At 41.4% G+C, this 27,331-nt stretch overlaps 1 protein-coding gene across 1 annotated transcript; it reads right to left on the bottom strand.

Moving 5' to 3' along the window:
* On the bottom strand, positions 1 to 27,331 carry pear1 (platelet endothelial aggregation receptor 1). Its single transcript, XM_073485177.1, has 22 exons — positions 27,225 to 27,331; positions 26,758 to 26,859; positions 26,560 to 26,660; positions 21,218 to 21,310; positions 16,661 to 16,907; positions 13,653 to 13,755; positions 13,132 to 13,268; positions 12,411 to 12,623; positions 11,655 to 11,829; positions 11,406 to 11,526; positions 11,121 to 11,284; positions 9,973 to 10,075; positions 8,557 to 8,709; positions 8,321 to 8,452; positions 8,070 to 8,201; positions 6,742 to 6,864; positions 6,317 to 6,535; positions 4,309 to 4,418; positions 3,649 to 3,775; positions 2,822 to 2,884; positions 2,052 to 2,246; positions 1 to 672 (listed from the first exon to the last, which is right to left on the bottom strand). The coding sequence occupies exons 1-22, from the start codon at positions 27,329 to 27,331 to the stop codon at positions 533 to 535; spliced, it is 3,060 nt and encodes a 1,019-aa protein (XP_073341278.1). The 3' UTR covers positions 1 to 532.

The following is a 27,331-nucleotide window of genomic DNA, read 5'->3' as shown; positions in this document are numbered from 1 at the left end:
AGTTGACAAGGTTTTTCTGGACTTCATCCAGAGCTGCCTGTTTAAAAAGTTTGCAATTGCAATTTGAAAAAGCAGAATAGAAAATGTGAATTCTGATAAATGAGACCTTTTAAACAGCCGATCGGTAGCAGGCAAAATATGTGGAAAATTTAAATTGGATCATGTTTGGATGAGTTCAAACACATGAACATTCCCATGCGGCTGCTTTTAACCGTAAAAATCTTCGGGCGTATTTTCCCATGGGAGGTGAGCGCAGCTGAAGCCCCGCTGGCGTCGCCACAGTCCAGCCTTCCTCACCACAGCCTGTCTGGATGACAAGTCTGTCACGGTGAAGCGAGTACCACTTTCGCCCACAGAGGGGCGGTGTTGAGTTGAAAAGGGGGGCATCCACTGTAAACAATGGTTCCTCAGTGTGACAGGAGCCTCACTGCTGCTCTGATTGTCAGAGGAGAGCTTAAAGTTTGCTCTTTCTTTGCGAGAACAGGCCTGAATTCATCCCCAAAAGTCAGGAGGAGGAAACTCGCTCTGACTGTCACTGAGGTGTTCTCCTGGGGGAGGGGGGGCGGCGGACGGGCGGCAGGTCGTAGTGTCCCGGGATGTGGCTGTTCACGGGGAGGTCATAGTGGCTCTGGGGGTCCTCTTGTGGAGTGTGACCGAGGGAGCTCTGACGCTCTGTAGGGGAAAACATGAACAACAGACATTAAGAATAAAAGGTCCTGGAAGTTTTCAACAGCTGGATCATCTTTGATTGTTTTTCTTCCTGGATTACACCTGCATACTGTGTAGTATCGAGTAGGGCTGCACTATATGGCAGATACTGCGAATGAGTGGGAACAGTCATTTTTGCATTTAATTTTCTCTTAAAACATATAAAAAAAAGATGCATGTAAGCTCACAAATTCAGTGGCTAAGTTGCTTTGTGGGTAATGAAGGCACTGGTCTGGAATTGCACTGTTGGATTCATTATGGACAGTTTAAAAATCATCAGCAGAACCAAAGATATCTTCTATTTTATTCCAAATATTCTTCATCCTTTCAAAACCTGGCGCCTACATTACCCACAATGCAAAATAAGCCACTGAATGACATCACTGGAGGCAACCTATCTATACATGCAGCTTCCTCTGGACCCACAAAAGGCTTTATACTACTTAATTTCACGTATGCAGTAGTTCTCCAGAAGACTTGTAAACACACTTTAATGTGAAAATTTTCAGAGTGATCCTTTAACTGCAGTCTTCTGCTTTCAAATTAGTGTAAAATGAGTGTAAATAAAAATAATAAATTGTTGACGGAGGAGAGAGCTATTTTCTTCCACTTTTCCTCCCCCAAATTGTTCCCAACAACCGGGATCCAAATTAGTGATATTCTCCTTCTTTAGTGGAAAAAGAACGATATCAAGCTCTTATTTTATATTAATCTATGGATTTAATTTTCCTAACCTACTATAATACTTGTTTATCATCATTTATTAGTCGTACTTCATGTTGATGTGTTACTTGTTTTACATTATAATAAATAACATCCGCAGCTACTCTTCTCCCACTCTCCCTCTTCCCTTCAGTGTATTTTCTGGTCTTCCATGTAAACGCTTGTTCATTCATCAGACTCCGTCTTGAGGAAGCCCGTCCTTCCCATCTGTCAGAACAAATCCTGCTCTAACTCTGGACTGATTGGGACTCTAAAAGTAACTTAATGAGTTTCTCATTTTGATGTGAACATTCTTTTAAGTCTCGGCTTCCTCAGATGGGTTGACAAGCGCGTGGTCTGATTCTGATTAAAGGTGGAAGAAAACGAGAAATTGGAAACAATCATTCAATTAGCTGATTGGTCCGTCGACAGAAACATATTCTGCAACTATTTAGATAATCAACAAATCATTAACTTTGTGTGATTTCTGTGATTGGCTCACAAGAAAATCCAACATGTCTAACAACCTGATCCTTGTCTTGTTATACTAAAAAAACAAAAGGAAGAATAATAACTGGAATATCATATTGAAGTAAATTACGATCAATACGCTGCTGCAGGAGGTCTAAAGTGTCGCTTACCTCTGCGTAAGGTGGCCGTGTTGAACGGCGGTGGGCTGATCTCGGTGTACGCTCGCTCTCTGGGCATGGCGGACTTCATCTCCATGTAGCTGCTCTCTGGGGGGCAGAAGGGCAGGCCGGGCAGGTCCTTGATGGTGGCGTAAGGATTCTCGCTGTTCAGGGAGCTGCTGCTCGCCGCCACCGCGTCCTTCAGCTCTGTCATTGCACAGAAAAAAAACGAGACAGGAGTTAAAAAACATCTTCTGCACATACATCATTCTACACAGTGAAGCTCAAACATTCAACTGTAGGAGCAGGAAGAAAAAAGGCAGCTATTCTGGACTGGAGCGGGACTTTAAACCATTTTCCTTCACATTTTCCAAGATTTTTCATGCCTTTTTTGAGAAGTCAACCTGAGACTGACAGCAGAAAGTTTAAGGTCCCTTTGATTTTATGGGTTGAGAGGGTTTAAAGAAAACTATAAGACGGCTAAATATCACAACCTGTGAATGATCTCAATCACTTTGATGATCACTATTATTTTGGCTGATTTCAAAGTTCACAGTTTTGAACGAAAGTGACCCAAGTTAGTTGTCAATTAAGCTGAAACACGAGATTAAGAGTTATTACGATTCAATGTGTGCACCAAATTTAATGGCAATGCATCCAGTAGCAGTTGACTGACCACACTGCACGCACAGCTAAAACAATCACTGGTTGTAGTTTCCTTTATACGACAAAAGAAATATATTTCAAAAAGGAAAAGGGGTGAAAATGGGTCAATGAACTACCTTTGTTGTAATATTTTCCGAGGCTGGCACTGTAGCTGTAGCTCCGGTCGATTCCAAACGCTCCTGTAAACAATAAAAAGACAAAATCTGGCATCTTCGTTTTCATTTATGGCAAACTAATCAAAAGCAGGTAAGCTGCCTTTTGGAAACCTGCAAAATCAATACCAGGTGAGTGAAAGCTGGCAGTGCAACTATCACTTTTTATGAAGTCCTTTTTGGTTTTATGGTCTCAATTGTGCGTTGTTGACTGAAACGATTTTCTATCCAAAGGAAATGTGATGGTCGATAAACTTTTGTGCAGACTTTATAAAAGAGACGTTCTCTCCTCAGCTGTTATTGCGTCTCTCTGCCCTAAATTTCTCAACATCTACGCTCCATCTGTGGTTTTGTTCCATCTGGCACTCTGAAGGCTTTTATCAATACAGGTATCTTTACACTGGAGCTGCTGATATTTTAATGTGGCTTGTATAAAAACAGCTTTAAGCATGATTATTTTACTGTAAAACACATTAGACACATTTTTCTGCTCAGGATTACTAATTCTCCTGCAACAACTACTACACTTTCCACTGACACTTAGAATAAGGAAACACTTTTAGGTGTGTTAGCTGAAGGTTATATTAGCAGTGCGTTGCAGATTTAACAGATTTTAATGCAGCTGTGGTCAGGAGGTCAGGAAACCAAATCGTTTTATTAGCTTGTAAATGTTACTCCACTCATTTCATTTTACTCTCCAGCTGCAGGTCTCTCTGCATGAGTGTCTCCTCTCAATGGATAAAATACAAAGTAGGTGATCTTGAATGTGAATCACACAGTGAAGGACGGACCTGCATCTTTGCGGGGCTCGTGGTGTTTCCAGTCTGCAGGTAGGGTGGCGTTGCTCTCAACCCCGAAAAGGCCCCGTCTCTCCCTCTCCATGTTTTTCACGCTGCAGAACAGCTGGTTGTTGGTGTTCTGTATGACAAGCAGAAAAATAATAAACAGAAATCATCAATGAAAAGAAAAATCCCCAAGTTAAAATGTGCTTTAGACATGAAGTAAGAGCAATTAAATGTATCACTAAAGAGCTTTGAGTTACTGCATCAACATTTTATGATTTCATGCGCCCCGCAAACACAGCCAGCTGTTGCTGACTGGATAAATTAATATTTGTTGCTCAAGGGCGTAGGTTTCGTTTCAACACTGGGTGTTCTCTCCCTAGAAGCGCTGAACTCTTCATGCTTTCATCCCGGTGATTATTAATGCACCAATCCGTGCCTTTACCGCATCAATTTATAGACGAACCATCCACTCCAAATACAATGGAAAATAATGCAGGAAGCAGTTCATCAAAATAAAAGTCCTCTTCTAATTTCACATTTTTATTTTGAAGGGGTGGAGAAAAACAAAACAGCTCGTGTGGCAGTGCTGCACTCCAGCTGCTACGAGGCCTGAAAACTGCCGAAAGAATCAGATCACTGAGTTCATGCAACAGAGCTGACGTTCACCTTGATGGTGCGGTCATGGTTGTTGGGGAGGTGCGGCAGCGGAGGCCTGTTCTGGCTCAGTGTGTGGTAGCTGGGGTTGGAGTAGTAGTGGTGGTAACTGTGAGGAACATCTGTGGGCCAAAGCAAACACATGGATTCACGACTGCAGCAGTAAAATTACCTCAAGGTCAATAAAATGCATCTCCGTGGAACACTAATGACAAAAACACAACAGTGAGATACAACCAGGACCACATCATTACCAAGAAAAACTATAAATACCTGAAAATGTAATAATGATTTCTGGAAATGCTAAACATCCCCCAAAGAAAGCTAATTAATTTCCAATTTTCACTTCTTGGTATTTAATTTGACTTATAAATCGAGAGAAATCCAATTTAATTTAGACTTAAATGACGTGTTAGAACAGGTACACACACATTCAGTACATGACACTCACATGCTTTGTCTTAATATCTACTGACAGAAACTGTCATGGTCATGAGGTATGCTTGCACTTTGTTTCCAGTTTTATTTTGATAGTGTTTCACTAATTTCACTTCCTGTCTTTGTGCATTTTCCCGCCTGTTTGTTTGTCCGCCCCGCCCTCACCTGTCCCTCCTCATCTCCCCTCTCTTGTGTGTCTTTCTTTCAATCGCTGTCCGCTCGTCTTAGGCTGGACTCACACCGCAGGACTTTTAAAATCCCTACCGACGTGACATCTGGTTGCATCGTGCACATAAGGGGAATCTTTACAGATGTTCTTCTCTCTAATCTCAAACCTGCACGCACAAGACTTGAAAATAACGACGCATCACACACTACAGGATATCAAGAGGATTATCGTGCCAGATGGAGCAGTGCGGCACCTCCCGTGATCTCAAATGTGAACAACTTGCTGAAGTAACTTTAATATTTTGCAGTGAAAAAATAAAAAAGCTGAAGAAATTAGTGTGGATGATAAAATGGTCAACACGGACTCGTCTACTCTTCAATGACAACTGGAGGTGAGATTTTAACTGCCAACAGTTGTATGCTAGCTAGTGTTCGCCCAATGATGTAATGTAAGTACATTTTACTAAAGTATTGCACTTAAATACAATGTTGAAGGACTTGTACTTTACTTGAGTACTTCCATTTTCTGCTACTTTACACTTCCACCTCACTACATTTTGGAGGAAAATATTGTACACTTTACTCCACTACATTTAACTGATAACTTTAGTTACTAGTTACTTTTCAGACTACATGCTGCATCAGAGCCAATGTGGCACATTTTTAAAGTAATCAATTTTATCCACAAGCTGATAAAAAAAAAAAAAAACACTAATTCAGCAATCATAAAAAGGCAGATTATTGAAGCCAGGCTAATAATCAGTCCACCCATCGTATACAGTATATAAATACATGTAAGCGTATGGAAAATTGTACTTTTACTTGTACTTTTTATACTTAAAAAACAGAATAAAACACTGATTCTGAATCTTAATGCTGAACCTGGAATCTGATAATCTGCCAGGCCAGTAATTGGCCGACCCATACAACAGAACAATGTATAATGTACTTTTATTTGCTCTTTATATACTTAAGTACATTTAATATCAATTCCTTTAAAACCTTTACTAATATACTACTATTTGTGTGTATGACTTTCACTTTTACCAAAGTAATATTTCAACACCATATCTTTACTTTTACTCAAGTATGACTTTTGAGTATTTTATACAACACTGCGTTAGCTTAGCAACACCGTCAGCTGCTCCGTGATATCTCTCTCACTGGCTATTGTAAAAAGTAGTGACGTAATGACAATCATGGTCGTCCAGACTTTGAATCCTAGATATCAAACACATTTGATATTTATCAGGCAGCCCCTTTGTACCTTATGTGTCTATATCTGGGTTCTCCCTTTGCCTGCCTCACTGTTCCTGTGTGGTTTTGTACAAACATCTATAGTTGTGTCCAACCCTTCTGTATTCTCATTACCTAGCTGGCACACACTGTGACAGTTATATCATCTGTGCTGTACCTGGAACGGCGTATTCAGAGTTGACTGTGCGGCTGGTGGAGAAGGAGACAGACGGCGTGTTGTTCTGCTTGTCCTTCTGCCTGCGGCGGTAAAGCAGCAGCAGTGCCAGGAGCAACACCACCAGGATGACGAGCACGACGATGCCGCCGATGGCTCCCCAAGACTCCCTCTCGCCGGGAGGAAGAGGAACCATGACGCTCCCTGACTGCTCAGACGAGTCTGTCAGACAGGACGTGGAAAGAGAAATCAGACTTTTCACCTCTGAGACGGAGCGAGGAGAAGCCACAGGATTTAAACAGGAATATTAAGGCCTGATGTTTTAGAAAAAACACTGACTTGGATCACAATAAGTTAATAAAGGCAAAAGGAGAGGCAGTCATTATATTAGATCCTATAATAACTGGAAAGCTCGATTGTCTCTATACCTTGTTTACAGTCATCGCCTCCACCTTCACACAAACAGTCTCCAGTAAATCGGTCACAGATGAGGTTGGGCGGACAGGAGCAGGTCTGAGTGCAGAACGGGCCAAAACGTCCTGGAGTACAGGCTGGAAACACAGTGTGCATACCACATCCATGTATCAGACACAGGTAACAAGAATTTGACTATGGTCTTAAACTTGTGTGATCATATTTCATCAGATCTGGGATTAATAGAGGATGTGAGTGCAATGCTGAGTACAAATACAACGTCTCTTTTCATATTTAATTATATTTTATGTGTGTAAACTAATTTGGGTTTATAATTAGGTAAAACTGTAGAGCTGCAACATTTAACTCATTAATCGATTAGTTGATCAACAGAACATTCATCTGCAACAATCTTAATGGGAGATTAATTGTTTAAGTTATTTTTTAAAAATGATGGCTGTGGGAAACATAACGGAAAACGTTCCCTATTTTCTGACATTTTATAGATTTAATCGAAAAAAAAATCAGCAGATTGGTGATGAAAATAATTGTTAGTTTCAGCCCTTTTTTTACTTTTCATATTGTAAGCAAAACAAAAAAAAAACACTTAAGAGAGCATGCAAAACAACTCTATATGTTGGTGATAAAAGTTGCTTTATCACCCATAATACCAATGAGTTAATAAAGTTATCCATTATTGCAATGTTCAATTTGGCCCACCACATTTTTCTAGCAAAGAGAAAAATGTCTTAAAATGTACGTTGTTTTATTTTATGGAAGGTAAAAATGCTCTTTAAATCTGTAGGATCCCTAATTATTAATTATTTTTCATAATCTGAGCACGGAGGGCAGATCGACACCTCCCCCTAACCCTGCGCAAGAAGTCATTCAGTTAAGGGAACTTCCGAGTGCCAGTTTGCATCTTAACAATACAATACAATACTGCAGGCGTTTGCTTTTGGCCCGTGGCCCACCAATAAATTACATTTTTCGCCCTCCAAGGGCAAAAATGTGTGCATCTCTGCCACAGGGAAATTGGGGTGGGCAGCCACTGTGTAACTCCTGGGGACCGGCTCTACCCTGTCAGTGCCCTGTGAGAGTTAACCTAACATACATGTTTTTGATGGCATGCAAACCCACTCAGGAAAGCCCTGACCTGCTAACCACTGAGTCACCATGCTGCAAATAATACTGCTACACTTTTAATAACACTAAAAGACTCTCTTGGATGTTATGTTGTGACTGATGCAGCAATCAGCCATATTCCTCTCTCCACAGTCAAACTGTATGTCGTGTTGGTCATTGTGACATTCCTACTTGCTATATATGATTTTGCACTCACGTATGGAGCAGTCAGTTGCTGTCCAGCCAGGCAAACATTCACAGTGGCCGTCCCGGTGGTCGCACGTGGAGTTGTTGGCACAGTTAACACACACCTCAGAGCACAGTTTGCCGTAGTAGCCAGCTGGACAAACTGTAAAACACACAGTGTCAAATATAAAAATTAACTGAACTGCCACCATCTATAACTGATTTTTATATATGAAATGATGATTTTAACATTTGTGTACAATTATTGATGTTAATGCCAACCTTGATCACAGTTGGCTCCGGTGTGTCCTGGAAGGCAATCGCACTCTCCTGTCACATGGTGGCAGCGGTACGACTGGCCGCAGGACGGACATGACATGCTGCACTGGTCGCCATACATACCTGCTCGGCATTCTGGGAGACAAGAGATAAAGAGTGAGCCAAGGAAGGCAGGAGCTCAACTGGTCTGATCTCATCAGATATGAGCTGTCTGTCAGCTGGCTGACAACAACACTCACTGTTCTGACAGGTGACTCCCCAGTAGCCTGGGCGACACACACACGCTCCAGTTTCCCTCAAGCATGTGTCGCTGTTGGGGCAATGTTTGAAACAGGTCTGGTTACAGTGGCGACCCCACAGGCCCTCCGAACACGGCTCATTACAACGAGAACCTTGACAGGAAACAAAGGAGAGAGGATGAGTAAGAAGAGTAGGCCAAGAAGTGCTCATGTCCTTTATATCATTTTTAACACAAACCGTAAAATGTATTCAACTATCAAACGTTATCGATGTAAGTAATGGCTCCCTGTAGACTAAAGTATTGATGCAATCATCTGTAAGTTCTTAAAGGACCTCTGCTTTAGCATGTTTTAGTCTGTAAACTACACATTGTGTACACTTAAAGGTCCTATTTGTAAGAAAAGTTGATTCTTGAGTCCCATTCCCAACTTGTCAAATACTGAAGCTTCAGGTTTTCCAATTCATCAGAAAATGACACTTTGGGATGGCAGCCGACTCGACGTTACAATCCCAAAGCGTCGCTATGTGACTAGTCAGCAATGAGACTCAAAAATCAACCTTTCTTACAAATAGGACCTTAAATCAGTCCCTCCAGGAACCTACCTTGCAATTTTGTCCAAACACCACATCATCATGATGTTTGGACAAATTTGCAGGAAAGTTGCAGAAACAAATCCTACTCGTTCAGAATTCACAGGGATTGATCCCAACATTGCAACCTTCTGGAGGGACACCTTAGTACTTTCTTTAACTGATTTGTTGTTTACCAACCATTTTCCAAAGCATAGTTTAGCATCAGTTTAATTAACTTCTTTCCACAAAGACAACAGTTAACTTATAAACACTGACTGTTTTAAAGACTTTATTGGTTTCTGTTAAAAATAGTGTGAAAGGGATCATGTGAGTTGTAGTTTCTTGCCTTAAAAATGTTGCTGTTTTCAGTCGGTGTAGTACCTTTGGCTGATTGTACATTAATACTTTTACATAAGTAAGATTTTTATTTGTTTAATATTGAGGCATTGCTACTTTTACTTAAGTAAAGGATTTCAGTACCTCCTCCAACACTCACTGTATTAATAATGTTAATCTGAAAGAAAAAAACATTCAAGCAAACAAGCTTTTCTCTGTGATCATATACACATTTTTAAAGCCAATAACTGCAGCGAAAGTGAAAAATCAAATATAACATTTTTTTGTAAAGGATAAAAATCTTTGTCGGTTTTGGCAAATTGTTGTAAAGTAAAGGTGATTTGAAGTTAATTGGCACAAATATGCAGATTGAGGTCCTTAAAAGTCAGAATCAAACAGAGACAAAGTGCTTTAAAACCTGTGGCTCACTTAGTTCTGTTGGACCAGACTTATCTGTGATACTAAAGCCAAGCTGGCAGCGGCACCAGGACGACGTCATCACTTACCCCACCAGCCTGGCAGACAGTGGCACTCCCCGGTGGTAGCTTGGCAGCCGTCAGCATGAACACAATCACACCTCTTCAGACAGCCTGGCCCAAACGTGCCCATCTGCACACGTGAACAAATGCCAACGGGCAAGGAATCGTCAGGGGAATCTCTTCAACATTCGGCCAGCTCAGTCAGAGTCAGACAAAATACTACACTGGCAGTGTGTTGTTGTATAGACAGCCTGGTGGGCTGGCAAGTCCGAGACAGGAGGGGCACGCGTCCAGAACTCAGATTAAAGCGTACAGAGGGTGAGGTAAGGGATGAAAAGCTGGACAACATTTCTACAGACTGTCCAATCACCACTGACATGTTCTGTATAATTACCACCCTTATGATTTATGTATTAGTCTTATCAAAGATAGCAGTTCATTCGAGCACTCAGCTTGATGTAGAATAAACATAAAGTGTATTTTCCTTATCTCCTACAAAGAGTTCAGGACGTTTTCCGTTGTTTTGGGAGACAAAGTGGGAGGATTAAAACGTTAAAACTCATCTTTTCATTAAAACCGTTTCAACCATTTTTCTACTACTATTTTGTTTATTTAATTTCATTTGGATGTGTATTCATTTTATAATATATGTATATTTAGTATATGTTCAAAGGATTTCGGGCACAAAATGTCTTTTGGCATTAATGAAGTTCTCACCTATCTGACCTCATAGTTTACCCATTTTTTCATGACAAAAGTTTTTATGACCTAAACTTACTGCACTATACATCAACGGTTGTTGTTTGCATTCTTAAGAGATCACTAGAGGTTAGGGTTTACCCAACTCTGAATTTAAAGCAGATACAAGGAACTTTCATTTATTGTTGATTCTGGCGGCCCCTGTGGACAAAAGAGGTATGACGACCAACACCTCCTGTTGAAAAGATCTTGATCTGGCTACATTTGTCAGTGGTATTTTCTTTGGATGAGTAAAAGACAAACTGGTGGTACAATCTGCTCCCTGTGCAGTGATCATATCGTAAAATAGCAGGTTTAGTGTAGTAGGTTTAAGGTTTGCTCCTAAAAGAGAAAACTGTCTTGGATTAAAGGAGTTGCTGCAGACACTTCTTTACCGCTTCATTAATGAATACATCAAGCTTATATCAGGCATTTACCGGGCACGGTTGGTCACAGTGCGGCCCCCGCCAGCCTGCTGTGCAGACGCAGGATCCATCTGCAGCTTTACATTTCGCCCAGTTGGCACAGTGGCAGGTGGCGTTGCATCCTGGGCCCCAGGTTCCCTCAGAGCAGGGGGTGGAACAGTCTAGCCCTCGCCAACCTGCAGAAACAAGCAGGACCATAAGCCATGTTCGACTGCTTAAATAGAAAAGTTGCCGAGCCAATTTTGCCCATCAACAGGTCAAACATCGACTGTTATTGACTGTGTGTGAAGTTTTTACCCTCTTTGCAGAAGCAAGCCCCGTCGATGGGCGAGCAGTCAACAGAGTTTTTACAGGAGCACTCCAGAGAGCAGTTCTTCCCATAGGTGCCACTTTTACATTGACTCTCACAGTGAACCCCCTGATGATAAAACACATTATTAATAATAATAAACCTAAATAAAAATAGGCAATTCGAGCTCCTGTGTACCAGCACAGGGAGCGATCTAATAAACTCTCATTAATCGATCTACTGGTTTCTCCACTCACCGTGAACCCGGGGGAACACTGGCATTGGCCGGTGGCACTATCACACACGCCTCCATTCACACACAGACACGGCTCCAGGCAGCCTTGACCGTAGAAGCCGTGAGCGCAGGTCTCGTTACAGAACAGTCCTGCCCACCCGGGCTGGCATGTGCACTCTCCTTTCATTGGGTGACAGCTGAGACGATAAGAAAGGAGATACTGTAAATATGATGAAATTGTTACAAAATACAAAGAAAAGGTGAGAAAGTGCCGAAACAATTTTCAGATTGAAAATGCTTTTACAGCCAGTGCTTATTTGGACTCATCACTCTGTTCCAGTTATCAGGTTGCTAACGTTTGCAGCTAACGTTGTCCAGAAGGGGGAAAACCACCCAAAACTGTGGTCTTCAGCAGTTGACAGTCGACTTGAGGCGTTGGAGAAGCCCCGCAAAGGTAAGAATTATAAGAGAAAATAAACTTTTAAGAGAAAAGTCTCGATGTAGAATTGAATTTGTAAAATATCTCTAAACTTTTCCATCTTCAATAAAAAGCTGCACAAATCTGAAAACCTACACTTGGCTAACCAATCAGAAATGGCTTATAAAGAGTGGATGACCTAAAGTCTAAATGGGGCTCATAGCTAAGTCTCTTTCCCAAAATTGTGTCTCTTTGGCTCCACCACCAAACCAAAATTGAATTATTTCTGCTGCCAGAGCAGCACTGCCTCAGAGAAGTGTTTGCCCGACTTTAATCCCTTCCTTGACACCACCCACTCACCTGAGTGTGTGTTTGTCCTGGCAGAGACAGGTGCGCTCACAGTGCATGCCGTATTTGCCGGGCGCACACATCCTGTCCCTGCAGTGTGGGCCGCTGAAGCCCGGCTCGCACAGGCAGCCTCCGTCGATGTTGTAGCAGCGTGCGCCGTTAGCACAGTCACACACACTTTTACAGTCCTGACCGTAAGAGCCTGCAGCACACTCCTCATTGCACCTGAGGGCAGGAACACAGGGGGTTATAAATATCCAAAGAAGAGCTGGACGAATGGAGAGTCCTGCACAAGTCTGTTGTTGATTTGCACATGAACCACAAACCGAAACTAAGCTTCCATTTCGTATTGTGGTTAGCCAGTGCAGTAATGTTAGCAAAGGGCTGTTTTTGTTTTTCTCTCTGGTGTCTGTTAAATAGTTTGAATTAATTCCATTTGACAGTAAAGGACAGAAAAGCTGCTACGGTTGACTGTTTAGTGCCGAGAAAAATCTGTCATCATTAAACTGCACACAGTGTTTTCATGTTTACCAACCCGGCTGGTCAGTGATGCTTAAAGGACTTCAAGAGTATGAGGGACAAAATACCTCACCAAGGTTTTGTTTCAGACTAAACAATCACTAACAGCTTTAAGACTGAGGTTTTTTGTTTTGCTTCTTCGCTTGCAATGGAGAAAGACGTCCCTCGCTATGAATCGACAAGACAACTACATAAAACTCCTGCACATACACACCTGTTACCAGTGAAACCTTTAGTACACTGACACTGTCCAGTTTCAGGGTCACATTTGCCCCTGTTGTGGCAGACGCACTCCTCAGCACAGTTCGGTCCATACCGTCCCTCCGGACATCGCTCTGTGCAGACTGCACCCTGCAGATCAACAAGGACAAACAGTGAGGATGCAAAAACTGAAATGAGATACCAGCATAGTACGATCTACACGGTAACTCGCTCGGTTTGCTCTCTGATGGGATCACGATCATTTCTGCTCTCTTGCATGTCTTCTTTCCAAAAACAAAGAAACCTCACGATTCATTTTTTCACATTTGTGGAAAAGCAAAATCGTCTCCAGAGATGACAGGTTGCCTTCAAAATGTCTTTACAGATAAGTCAGTGTTAAAAATTAGAGACTCCTCGTCCAAAAGTCTGAGAGCCAGCTGGACTATAACACAGGAGCTAATTCAAAATCTGGCAACCTCATCCACAGATGACATGAAGGTTAGTGTCGGCGCAAGATTTAACTCAAAGACTCACCGTCCATCCAGGTGGGCAAGCGCAGATCCCTTTGCCCCGACAGATGCCACCATTCTGGCAGGGGCATCGTGCCTGGCATTTCCTGCCACACGCCTTCTCGCAGCTGGAGGGGGGAGAGATGGAGCCGACGCTTAAAAACAATCCTTTAATGGATCACTTTAGTCCAAAACACTTCGAGTGTCCTGGGACATTCCTGAGGACTTAGGTAAATGTTTTGTTGCACAGTAAAAAGGGCAAAAGTGAGCTTCAGTTTTCCTGAAATCCTGAAAGTACATTTACTCAAGTATTGGACCAACTACAACTTTTGAGGTACTTCTACTTTACTTGAGTTTATCCTTTTTCTGCCACTTTATGTTTAATCTCCACTTCGCTTCAGAGGCAAGTATTGTGTTCTTTACTTGGTCGCATTTTTGGACAAAGTAACTTAATTTTGAAAAATCGAGGAAACTGATTACCTCAAAATGACCAAGTAAAGCCGACTAATATTTTTTTAGGTTGCTAAAACCTTTAAGGTCGTACAACTTAAATCTAATAGTGTACTTTACTCTGAAGTAATCGGCTTCCTGACCTTTTTAAAGTAGTCAGCTTTTAAACATGTACAGTTTACTGGCTCGTGACGTCCTTGTCGTCAGTTTTTGATGCTGTGTTAGTACTTATTATTGTAGGTAGCTGTATAGTGAGCTAAAAGGCTTTTGAATATATGATTCTGTATGAAAGAAGGTCATTTGAGAGGTTGTTTCATACATTTGTATGTTCAGATTTGTTCTTTTTTCAGGAAAATGAAGTGTAAAGAAAGGCTGAATGGCTTTAAAAGAGTTCGGCTGTTTTTTCTATAATATAGTTTCTGAGATTTATTTGATGACTGCATACAAGTTACTCTGCAGAGTCAAAATATAATCAATAAACGCTTATGTATTATAGATTACGATAAGACTTTATTGATCCCCATGGGAAATTGTCAGCTACCAAGCAGTAAATGAAAAATATACATGAAACTTAATGCATCAATAATCTTAACCCAGTCATATAAAATGTTGATAATGATACTTTTGTTCTTCATGCAGGACTTTTACTTGTAACAGGGTATTATTTACACTAAAGTATTGCTACTTTTTCTTACTAAAACGATCCTAGTACTTCTTCCTCCACTGAACACCAGTGTTGAATATTGATGTCACCACTCTCATAGCTTAATAGTCTGTAAATCTTGTAACTCTAAAGCAGTTGTATGCAGACATTATGACCTCATGGACAACATTTAACTGTTCATACATCACTTTTAAATTCTCCTGAGCTACTCTGAAGAAAAGTAGTAGTGAAAGTAGAAAAAAGAAAGAGGGAGCAGGAGAATAAACCAACAGTAGCTCTGTGATTACTCTAAGACTTGGCCTCACAACAGCTTTGTGGGAATCAACAGCACAGCTGGAACATCTCCTCCACCAATCGGATTTCTTGGCTCAAGCTACCTGTTGTACAATTCATTTTTGGGGTATTATATTTTCTAAAACACCCTTGAGGTGTAATAACACGGACCGACTTCAGATATACACAATTCATCAAGGAGCTTTAGCCCATAACAAGAATTGCCAAGCCTCCTTTTTATTTAGCTCAAAGTGGCGTGTTGTGCTTTCACATTGGCAGTATAAGAGTTTCCACTAATATCTAGTGGGGAGGAATTTTCATTGCCTACTCATCCTCAGGGGCATCTAAAACAGGGTGTAACAGATGACTCATGGATTATAGTATAGTACAGCAGGGTCTGTTTTCTTTCTTAAATTAAGTTGTGGAAACAAATGACTTGGTAAGAACTGACAGATCTGACAGAACTCCTGAGAAAAATAAAGATAATGAAGTTAAGCGTAATGAAATGATGTGTAATGAAGCGAGGTATCGAGTGACTCCTCAGTGAGCTAATTAACTGTACATACTGAAAAGGAGGTTGTGTCAGTTTGTAGGTACACAAGCGGTGTGACTCTACAGATGTTAATGTCAGTTGGTTCACCGGTTTGAGTCCATTTTGAGCCTCACTTGCTCTTTGAAGGACCAATTACATATTTTGGCTTTAATTGAAAATAATCTGTACATAATCTAAATATCAAAACTGTCAAACCGTTCCAAAATCATATAATTATTCCAGATTTTCAGTTTATATTCTTCTCTTATTACAAAATCAACACAGCATTTCGTAATGAATCTCCTAATCTCAGAACCCATCAGCCATCGTCTGACAGTGGCGATGACTTCCTCTTTCGTGCGTCGACCATTGTTTACAGTCCGGGTGGCAACTTGAGACACGAAAATGGAGTTGGAGATGACATTTCTGCTCATCTCTATAAACAGTATCTGCATGAATTAATTTTTTTTACGTATAAAAAGCCAATGTGTTCCACCTTTTTTGCTCTCCACACTATTTACTATTTACCTCCATACAACCAAAGCCCAATAAAATGCACGGATCATGGATTAGTATCTGGTCACAGCGTTGGAGACGGAGCCCTGCTCAGTCCTATGAAAGCTGCTCAGCGGAGCACAAAGCCAAATAAGCTCGACTTCCTGGGTACAACAATACCCGGATCTTCTGAATTGTTATTTGTACATTCAATTAATTAATCTTGTGGCTTTTCCAAATTTTATCTGACCAAATGGCTCAAATTATCATAGTCAAACGAGTTATTTTGTGGGTTGTGATGCTAAAAAAATGTATTCACCATTCTACAGACGCTTCTTTCACAATGTAAGCTTATGGGAAAAGTCTTTTGGGGCCCCTGTGCATCATGTGACGTTGTAATTACACAGTTTGGCCACTGCGACCTCTAAGCCCGGCGCTCTTCCTCTGGGACTGCTCGAGTGTGATTTGTCAATTCAACACAGATAACAGACGGAAACCAGAATGCTTCAGATACCAAAGTCTAGTCCCTTGTCAACAGATTCCACATTCATATCCAGATATCCGTTTAAAGACATTATGAATCTATTTGATATTTATTTATTTATTTGTGTGTACTTACAAAGTCCCAGTGAATCCGTCCCGACATACGCACTCTCCGGTTGCTTTATCGCAGGCTCCTCCAGTCCCACACTTGCACCTCTGCAGACAGCCCTTCCCGAAGGTGCCGGCTGGACAGAAGTCCTCGCAGTAGCGTCCAATTAACCCCGGGGGACACTGACACGCCCCCTTGACGGGATCGCAGAGAGCTCCGTTCTCACACTTGCACTGCAGACTGCAGCCTGGCCCCCAGTGTTTGTCATCGCAGGCTGGAAGGTAACAGGGAACACTGTTATTCATTGATCCAGACTGTGCAGACTCCAATTCTTCTGGTTTATTTGAGTTTTGTTTGTGATTTTCTTTGTATTTTTGTTTAAATCTCCTAGTTTGATTCATTTCTTTTTTCTCGATTCAGTTTTGAAGAGGAGAAAAATACTATCTGGAAAAATGGATCCAATGTAAATCAAACACTACCACCAAAATTTACATTGGGCATCTCCTCACTGTTTAAAACTTATTTATACAGGTTTTTTCCAGAAGAGCCTTTACTCCTGCAGTTAAACAGCGACCCACATTCACACCAGGGATGTTCTCACTTTCCCTGCCCACATTTTCCAACGACTGCCAGTCAGCTTCCAGTAATATGCCCTCTATTCTAAACATTGAGTCAAACCTACTCTGCTGATGCTGGAAAATTAAATAAAAACACCGAAGCAAAATACGATTACTCATGATTATTGAAGCTCGCATGATCGTCTTGTGTCCCTTCTGTTTTTCCTCACACAGTTCTCCTCCTCCGTACACTGTGGCGTACGCTTACAGTAATATATGATGTCATTAAAAACAACTAAACAGAAACAAATCAGATTAAACGCAGAAACAGACACGAGAGAAGAGGAGTGCTTGAGGATGACATGAAGCACTGACTCTTCCACACATGCTTCCACAAACCAAATCCTCCTGTTTAGCACTGGAGTGTTATATTACCAACAAATAATTTGGAACTGGCAGGGAGATTTGCATGGAGCTCACAGGACGGAGGAGTTTTGAATGGTTAATTCTACAGAAGCCTGAGGATCGGCTCCGGGGGAGGGGGTTAGCGTGCAGCGGAGGTTCACACAAGGTTTGGATTTCAATTCATGATGAAGAGATCTCAGTCCACTGGGTCGTGTTATGAGAACCCAGATTGGTCAAGGGTGCATTCTTCAGATTTCTCATCAATAACTTCGCCTGTCTCGAACTTTGGACACCAATCGAGAAAATGTGACACCCAATCGCACTGACGTAACTCGTGGATGGGCTTCAGTTATCTTCTCTCGAGCTGAAAAACAATTCCAACAATTTCATGCCGACCTCTGTGAATCATCCTTCAGACATTCGTGCACCGAAGCCGGAGCTCCACATTCCCCCTCCTACCTTTTTCCTACGCTGAACATATGCCCTGCCACGGCTTTGAAGAGTACAAGGACTGCTTTGACAATAATTACACAGAGGGTAGAGTAAAGCCAAATTTGGGCCTGGAGCTGAGCACACTGCCTTGGACTGTAGTGTTTATTGCACTAAGTTGGAGCAGGACCCCTGCCTCCTTTGTTTAACCGAATCATAACTTCACTTGTTTCTCTGTGTGGGCATTGGAGGGGGGGGTTCTGCAGGAGTGTGTCACGTTGAGTAATGAGAAACTCAGCTGGAGCAGCGATTATGTTTACACAGACATTCTCCAGGACAGAAGGGGAGATTTACTGAAGGGTCTGCAGGGCTGATGCATCCAGACAGTAGATGAGTAAACGGGTGAAATTTACCAGATTGGACGTGTGATTTTTTTTTTGTTGAGCAACCAGCCAGCAGAGATGAAGCCGTCCACTGATGGATATCAAAACTCTCCCCATCTGTTTGTTTATCTGCACGTAAACACACATCCTCGAGAGCAAAGCTTTTCTCTGCTCGTGCTGCTCAGTTTGGTCACCTCCATCAAACATTTATCTGAAGTCTCACTTTGATTTAATCTCTGTCATGGAAAATTGCAAGAAGGATGACATTTGACCTCAAAAAAACGCTTTCATGGCCAATTTTCCTCCTAAGCATTTGCATCTGTGCATAAAAGTGACCTACCACATGTTTGATTATTTATCACAGTGACACAACACAATGCAGTCGCCCTGAAGTGTAAACCACGACCCCTCATAAACAAGTCAACGTATCGGAACATAATGTTTTGCGTACCAAATTTACAAAACTAAGGGATGTTTTAGAAAACAAATTAAAAGCAGAAAACACAACAGAAGTTCAGGGTGTATTCTGGATTAGCATGTTAACCAGATCAAACCCAGAAAACCTCTTTTCTCAATCAGCTTCTTACTATCGCACATTAGGTCCAACATGAAAAACCTATATTCTATCAAAAGATGTGGATTAAAAGAAAATTTAACTTTGATTGTTGCTCATTTAGTCACAAATATTTAATGTCATTTATCAGAATGTAATGGCTTTAAATCAAACTTAAGGAAAATCCTGTATTTTTTGTTTCTCAAAAAAAGCTTCTGTTCCAGAAAAAGCATCCACCGGCTTCACTTCACGTCAGGTTAACTTAGTTTTTCCCCTGATCCGCAGTTAGTTTTCAGCTTTTACATTTCAATTCCAACACTCCTCCATGGGGCTAAACTGTCGTTAGTACAACCATCATTTCCAACAAGAGCAAACCGAGCGATTTGTCAGTTTGTTTTGTTAATAGTCCTTGTAATTTCTTCCTTTCTAAAAATCTTGCTGTGTGTAATCACTGCAGCATGTCGTCATCGTGAATGTAGGTCTTCTGAAACCTTGAAAACAAACAGAAATTCTTGCTCTCAAGTAAAAATGTATCCAGAGTATCATTTACATGACATGAACAGTAATACAAACTGTATCAGCACTACTGTGTGCATGTAAACCCACTGATTAACACACACTTCAGAACTGGCATCTCTTGGCTGTCCTGTATGAGGAATGCACTCTGATATGGTGGGAACATTCTTCCTTTCCCTCTGAGAATTGTTCAAGTGGTGGTTTGGGTTTTACTTTGCATCCAAAGTCCACATAATCTCCTGGGCATCTAACCGTCCCTCGCTAATCGTTTTTGATTCAAGCTCTCCGGGTTCCTCTATCACAATCTGCTCTGGAAGCTCACGCACAGTAGAGTATAAAATACTTTGACATGAGGTTTTTATAGCTTTCAATGAGCCTCACTCCTGCGTTTCTTTTGCCTTCATCAGCGTCATTGCTAATATATTCTCCTTTTTCATTCCCTCTTCTAGTCTTTCATATATGGAGCTAAGAGTATACTTCCCCCTCCTCTCCTCTTTTCTCTATATTCATGGGCAAACAGTCCGAGGAGAGTTCAGCATGAAAAACCTCAGGCCCCTCTCCTCTTTCCCATACTTAGATAGCTCAACACACAGGCATCCAGGAAGTGTAAGGCCCATTCTGCCAGAAAGACTCCATTATAGGACGATGCAGTGCAGCCAAGGCTGGAGAGAGGAGGAGGAGGAGCAGGAGGAGTGGAAGAAGAGAGAGGAGCAGAGTGAACGAGTGAAAACAAAGAAAAAAGTGAGGGTTAGGGGAGAGAAGGAGGGAGTGTAAGGAGAGACGCAGGGAGCTGAGCCATGCAAGAGAAGGAGAGTAGGGTAACATTTTCCATTTCCCCTTCCCATCATCCCCCTGTCAGGACATCAACCGCTACCCGTTAAAGCTAATTCCTTCTCTCTGCAGAGGGGGGAAAATGGAGGATGGCTGTGTACTATTGACCCAGCTGACTGCCATGAAAACGGGCTGGAGGTAGTGGAAAACTTCAACGAGGGCAACAGCAGCCCCGCGAAATATGGTTCTGGTTTCACATTCGGTGTTGTTCAAATTTTTAAGGAGATTTCAGAGAAGACAAACAGGGTCTGATTTACTGTTCTGAGCTGGTGCCTTTAATAACTATTATATAACTTTTCTGCTGACTTTGGTTTTGTAAAAGAAGTCATAACTGGTAAAAGGAGCCATTTTAATGTCTGTCCTAACTCTTTTTATTGACGTTGGCTTCTTTCAGTACATCACACAGTCTTAAACTCATAACTTATTGCTCTCGTGCTATTTTGTTACATATCTGTTGGAGCAGGAGTGTTCAGTTTTATTAAATATGATTGTTTTATTCGTTTATTAAGGAAAGCTGCTAAAAAAATGAGCTATTGTGATCATTAATATTGAGAAGTGACTGTAAGCGAGAGGTGGAGGTGCAGCTCGGTGTCCTTCAGGTCCAGTAAACTGTTTTTCTGGACTGGGGCTGACAGTGATGACTCACTGCTGTGCATGCGGTAATGCTCCCTTGATGTTTCCAATGGAAAGGCGTTCTGCGTGTGATGGAGCGGTGTATGTGAAGATCGGCCACTTGACTAATGGCCAGTTGTCATTTCCTGTTGTGTATGTGGAGTTTTATTTGTGTGTGTGTGTGTGTGTGTGTGTGCACCTGAAGAGACAGTGAGAGGGAGAAAGCGATGGGAGGAAAAGCAAATGAGAGGGAGAGTGAGGAAATGTCTGCGAGCGAGGGGAAAAGGCTGATTCATACCGCTGGAACAGTCGTCGCCTCGCCAGCCTCCCTCACACTGGCAGCGGTCCGGAGCGACACATCGACCGTGGACACACTCCTTGGTGCAGCGAGCTGTTGATGAGAAACACACTTTTGTAACAGACCGGGCTTTGTGGAGAAAAGTTCAGTATTCAGTAGAAGCATTACAGCAAAGGTGTGCAGTTATCTGACGCTGCTGCACGGCATAGAGAGAAAACAAAACGCGAGAAACACAGCAAGCAAATAAACAAACAAACAAACAAACACATTAAAAAAAGCTGCAGTGTTTAAAGTTCTTTTTCTATTCTATATTTGTTGTAAACATCTGTTCTCCATGTCGCTAAAGCCTCTCAAACTGAATCGAGTACGAGCCAGATTGAATGAACATTAGTTCCCAATGTTGTTGGTCCTACTTGGCTCAGTCACGTTGTGCGTACCCCCACAGCCCAATAACCCAGGGCGGATATTTCATTTCACTGTTTGGGGGGAGAATAAACAGAAATATTTCTCAAGAGTAATTGACCCTTCCAGATTCCCGCCCATTTTCACTCTGTGCTCCAATAACAGTTGAGCAAGCTCGGTACCCGGATGAACCTCAGTCAACTTTGCCGTTTCCTGTTATACTCATATGTGCTCCGTGTTGGTTTCGTTAACACAACACCAGAGAGAAAACTGATGAATGATGATTGAAACCTTTTGTTCTTTAAAAATCATTTTCTTACAAATAACATGGACACCACATGTTTACTGTCCATAATATTCCCAAGGTACTTATTATTATGTGTCTTAATTGTGTTACATGTGTGTTGCTCTTTCAAACACTTGATATAAGAAAAGTGCTGCAGAAATGTTTATCTATGTTTCTAATGAGTCTTAACTTTTCTGAAAAGTTTTTTACTTTTAATCCCTTCATTTTAACACATATCTGGGCTTTTTACTCCTTTCATTTTAAAAACAGACTCATTACTTTAGTTTTAATGCATTTGATGGGAATTTTTTTTATTTTGTGTCATTGCACGCCGCCTTCCCAACATCACAAGAACCTGTCAGTGTGTATCACACACAGCAGAGGTAGAGAGAAGAAACGAGAAGACGTAACAAGACAGAAAGAGACAGCAAAGGCATGTTAGTGTCTCGTATCTGCAGAGACCCTGCAGCTCTCTGCCTGGATTTTCTTATTTTCTCATTTTGTTACTGCTCAGGACGCTTTAACAACCCAAAATGTGGTTATTTGACATCCTGGGAATGAGACTCAACAATCAGCTATCTTTCTGGTGTGTTTACGAACAGCTCACACAAATCCTCCTGATTCTACCTTTAACTTAAAAGCTAACAAACTCTAACTCTTTGAATAAAATGAATATGAAGTGAGGTTCAGTTAACTTTGCACAGAAATGGCTGTGAGAAACGTCCTTCAGAGGGATCATTTTCACTTTTATACTCTGAGTACATTTCAGAGTCTGTACTTTATTACTTTTACTCGAGTAAAGAAGTTGAATCCGTGCTTGAGTCTTTTTCTACACACGTATCTGTACTTCTACTTGAGTGAAGTACAGTACGTGTGGACTAATGCCACCTCTTATTATTAATAAACACCATCGGCCTGTTAAATCTATTTGTGCACTATTTCAAGGGTGTTTTTTTTCTTATTCAATCAAAAGTCTATTCAACTGAATTGCATTCTTTCCTTCTAAATGTATTCCACCCATAATAAACATTGTGGAGGCTGCCAGCCGACTGCTGGGCTCAGCCATACAGCTGAGAGCACCAGTGTGTTAGATACCATTCACACTGTCGAGGAGCTTCCTCTCGGAGAGAGCTGCGTGTTTGCCAACATCGTAAATGGTTCTGCTATTAATTAAGTTAATTCAAACTTGCATTTATGACTGAAGACTAATAATTCTGCCAGAGATCTCTTCATTTTTTGTTACGCTAGAAGTGTTTTTCTGAACCCACGCCAAAGAACCACATGCTGTATATGCACACTTATTTTCTTCTCATCCGAACACAATAAATAATGATGTCACTGATTATATTTCCTCTCCGGTTGAAGGTGTGTGAATACTGGAGGCTGGAGATTCGGGGGATCCATGAAAAGGCCAACTTGTCATCGAATGGAGGAGGTAAGTTTAGCCGGAAGGTAATTATATGTGTTTAAAAATAAAAAACATTGTACAGAAAGTGGCTTTAGGAGGAGTGACAGATGATACATCGCAGAGATATTTCCAATTACAAACTCAAAACAGCGATTAGTGGGCTCTTTTGTTTGACTACAAAAAAGGACCTACACACACACGCACACACACACACACACACAAGTCTGCAGTGTCGCATGAGGCTGCTGTGAAAGGTGCCTCAACAACAAACAAACCAAAATGCATATTACGGCTGCTGAACGAAAAACATTTATCTCCTAAATGACAGTATTCCAAGCACAAAGCACAGAAACCTTGTTATTACCATCCCGCGTCTCTGAGATCACCCAGGGGTGCATGAGAAGGTTTGTGAAGCTAAGGTAGAATTTTCTCACCCATGTGAGGCTGAGTATGGTTTCCCTTTATTTATACAAGTCGCCGCTGACTGTCAGCAATAACAGTGTGTCAGCAAACTGTTGACAGCTGCATCAGTCTGGTATTTTCAGATGACAACAATTAGTTCACTGTTTATTTCAACTACTGCACCCATTTAGTGTGAAATGCATTAAAATGACATTTGATTTTGAGTAAGAGTACTTAAATTAAGATTAGGATTGATTTATTGAGTTTATGATCACTGAAGTTACATAAAAAAGCTGAGTTTGTTAGGGTGAGATCATGGTCTCAACTGAGTCACCAATCAAACCCACATGTAGGATTGTTTTCCCCTTCAAACATAGTTGATTTTGATTTATTTATGGATCCACAAAACACAGTGAATCCAAAGGACAACATGTTGAAGTCAGAACATTTATTTCCACGCTGGATCCCAAAATGTTAGAAGACAGTACAACAAAAACTAAATAAATATCAGATCAAAGCATCTAAAATACAACAAAAACAGATGAACTGAGTGAAATCCAAAGAAAAACGTGTCACTTTACTCCAGTAGAATAAGTCCTGACCTGACATCTGAAAGCCTCCCTTGTTTTGAACAACTTGATGTGGAGCTTTGGCAGCATCAGTTTCACACGAAGGGACACTGGGCCTGGTGGTAAAGTCAAGCTACATGTGGACCACTGATGATATTAGGGATGGGAATCGAGAGCAGGAACCTTTGAGAACCAGTTCCAAATAGTCCGATCCACATGAATCATATTCCTCCGAGCTTATCAACTGTCACCTGTCAAATTTATACTCAAAACAAACAGGGATCACCAGAGTAACTGCTAACTCCTGCTAACTGTAGCTGCTGTTAGCACCAGCACCCAGCCGAGCAGCATATTTGCTACCGACTCCGAGGCTAAATATCTTGTGTTATAAAACATCAGCACCACACAGGCGGGCTGAGCAGATATTTTTCTTCTAAGAAAACAAAAATGAAAACGAATGTTGTAAAATGTCATTTATCCATTTCAGATGATGACGACTGTTACTACAGTTAGCTCTCAGGCTTCAGCCAGCTCGACTCGCCCATTATTGATCAAGAATCAACAAGGAAATTGCTAAATAATCACCATTCAGAAATAATGGCATTTATATCAATGACATCTTATTAATCCCCACCCCTCAATAGTATTGTTAACATGATGCAGTTTGTGTTGCTCTACCCTGAGCTGTACAGGCAGCAGTGCCACACCTCTGACTTCATCAGTAACAGATGCTTCGTTGATGAAATAACAGTTGTTGAAATGATGTGAGTTTCTTGAACTGAAGTGAAAATATGTGAATTACGAAAAAGGGTGTATGAGGGTTTTCACAGTGTCAGCAACACAAAGTTTAGTTTAGCTAGAGTTCCAGTTCATACAGCCAGAACATACTGTGAATGTCAGCATGAGAAGCCCGAGTGGGAACAGAACCTATAATTGTGGTAATTCCAGTGTCATATGCTCCTCATATTGACTAAGCACGTTGCATGGAAAGAAAAAAAAAAAAACCCTTACTGTCAATAACGAGAATCTGACTCAGAAATGTGATTGTCCTCTTCTCTAACATCGTCTCACATGCAAACCACGACCTTAGCATTCATTTTGGTAATGCGCTGGATTACAGCCAGCAGCAATCTGCCAACATCATCTTAACTTTGTTTTAGCCAGGGACTCTTTCACATGTGCACCTATGGCTCTATTGTGCAACACTGACTTTCAACATCAAGCCTGCAAATAGATAACTTTTTATCTGCGAACAAAGAACCATGCTTTCATGGTTTAAATGGAACCAGAAACTGTGAGAACTTGGAAATAAACAGATTAAATCCCCCCAAGGAGACTCCTCTCGCTGTTAAATTTCTATTTTATTACATTAGGAAAATGTCTAAAGCCCAAAGTGGCTCATAAATCTGTTTATACACGTGTTAGTTCAATGTTCTGCTGATATTGTTTGGATTGTCTGACTTAAGAGGTGTGTGCTGACCGTGGGGTTACAGCCACACCCATGGGTGGGACAGGGCTGTAGCTATCATTGAGGTCGTGTCCTCAGTATGTTTTCTGGGAATTTGGGCTTTTTAACAACTGAGTAGAAGATTATGTTCTATAAATAAAGAGTTATATTTTGTGGACATTTCACGGGTTGATTTTTCAGCCTTTTTAGATGAGAGATTTTAGATTTGACTGCATGTAAGCCAACTCCTACCCACACTACATTTTGTTATTGTTTGTTCCCTTGTGACAAATTGAATTTCTCCTGCAGGGGATCAATAATCACACTCCATCTTATCTTAAACCAAAACAATTAACAAATCAAGATTGCAGGTTTTCTCCATCAGAAGTTTAATTTCACAATAAATAAAATAAAAGCTTAAGATGTTCTTGGAAAATATTAATAATTTATAACTAAGGATTAAAACACTGTAATTTATTTTGGTGGCTTGGAAAAAGTAATTTAAGGAATAGGATGGGGGATTTACTTTGACTTACAGCTTCATTTTTTACGACCCTGAACTGGACAAGACTTTGTATTCAACACCTGAGCTGGTTTGTTACCTGACAAAGAGACAGTTTGGCCTCAAAACAGGCTTTTTAAATTGTGTTGATGGCGTTTAAAGCCTCATTGGACTCTAATGATTCCCTGCAGGCCGACGACTGAATCTTGCCAAACCTTTTCCTCTTCCCCTCCTCTGTTTTTACTTTTAGCTTTCCTGCTGTCAGTCTCGGTAATAAAAAAGCACACGGGCGACTGGATTGTTAAATGGTTTCCATAAATACTTACGGACACATTTGTCTCTGCTCTCGTAATAGCCCGGACAGCACTGGTACCTCTTGCGGTAGTCGGTCTTCACCGCCTGCCTGTAGGCCGTCTTGTAGGTGATCCTGAAAGAATAACACAGACAAACAGGACGCTTTGACCCCCCACTGACAGGAACAGGAAGTAAACCCAACAGGAAATGAGTCATCACTCTGCTGCTACCTGTGGCGCGTGCATCTGTAGGAGGTCCGGGGGTCTGAGCAGGGCTCCTCTGTCACGTGGTCGTAAGGATGCGAGTAGGACTCTTTCACCGAGGTGGTGAAGCTGAAAGGCAGAACAATGGCAATGTCTTTCAGTCCACCGACTATTAGTTACACATCTCCTGTTATAAAATAGGAATGGCCACTATCAGGTAAATGGTTTTCAGCTGTAAAGCAAGAGAAATGACAATTTTCATTAAGGGGGGGTTTCCCACCACTATGGAGCGAGTATAAAACACAGTGAAGCTGTTTTTTTCTTTAAAGTTTTCTTTGTCATGGTGTGACGAATGAATGTCTCGACCCCCGTGCATCCTGTTGAACCGTAAAGTAAACCCTCTGCAGTATGTGTGCAGCGCTGTATGAGAAAATGTTTGATTGGATACAACAGCAGCGACATTTATTTGTTTGTCACAGTCCGACGGGCCTCACCTCTCCCACATGCTGCACACATTCGGGTCTCTTGGGTTCAGAGAGAAGCTCAGACCAACCAGGAAGCTCAGAAGCAGCAGGACAACGGAGCTCTGCAGAGTCGGCAT

The sequence above is a fragment of the Pagrus major genome, chromosome 17 (assembly GCF_040436345.1).
Source record: "Pagrus major chromosome 17, Pma_NU_1.0".
Classification (NCBI taxonomy): Eukaryota; Metazoa; Chordata; class Actinopteri; order Spariformes; family Sparidae; genus Pagrus; species Pagrus major.
This window is presented reverse-complemented; position numbering and strand designations above follow the sequence as displayed.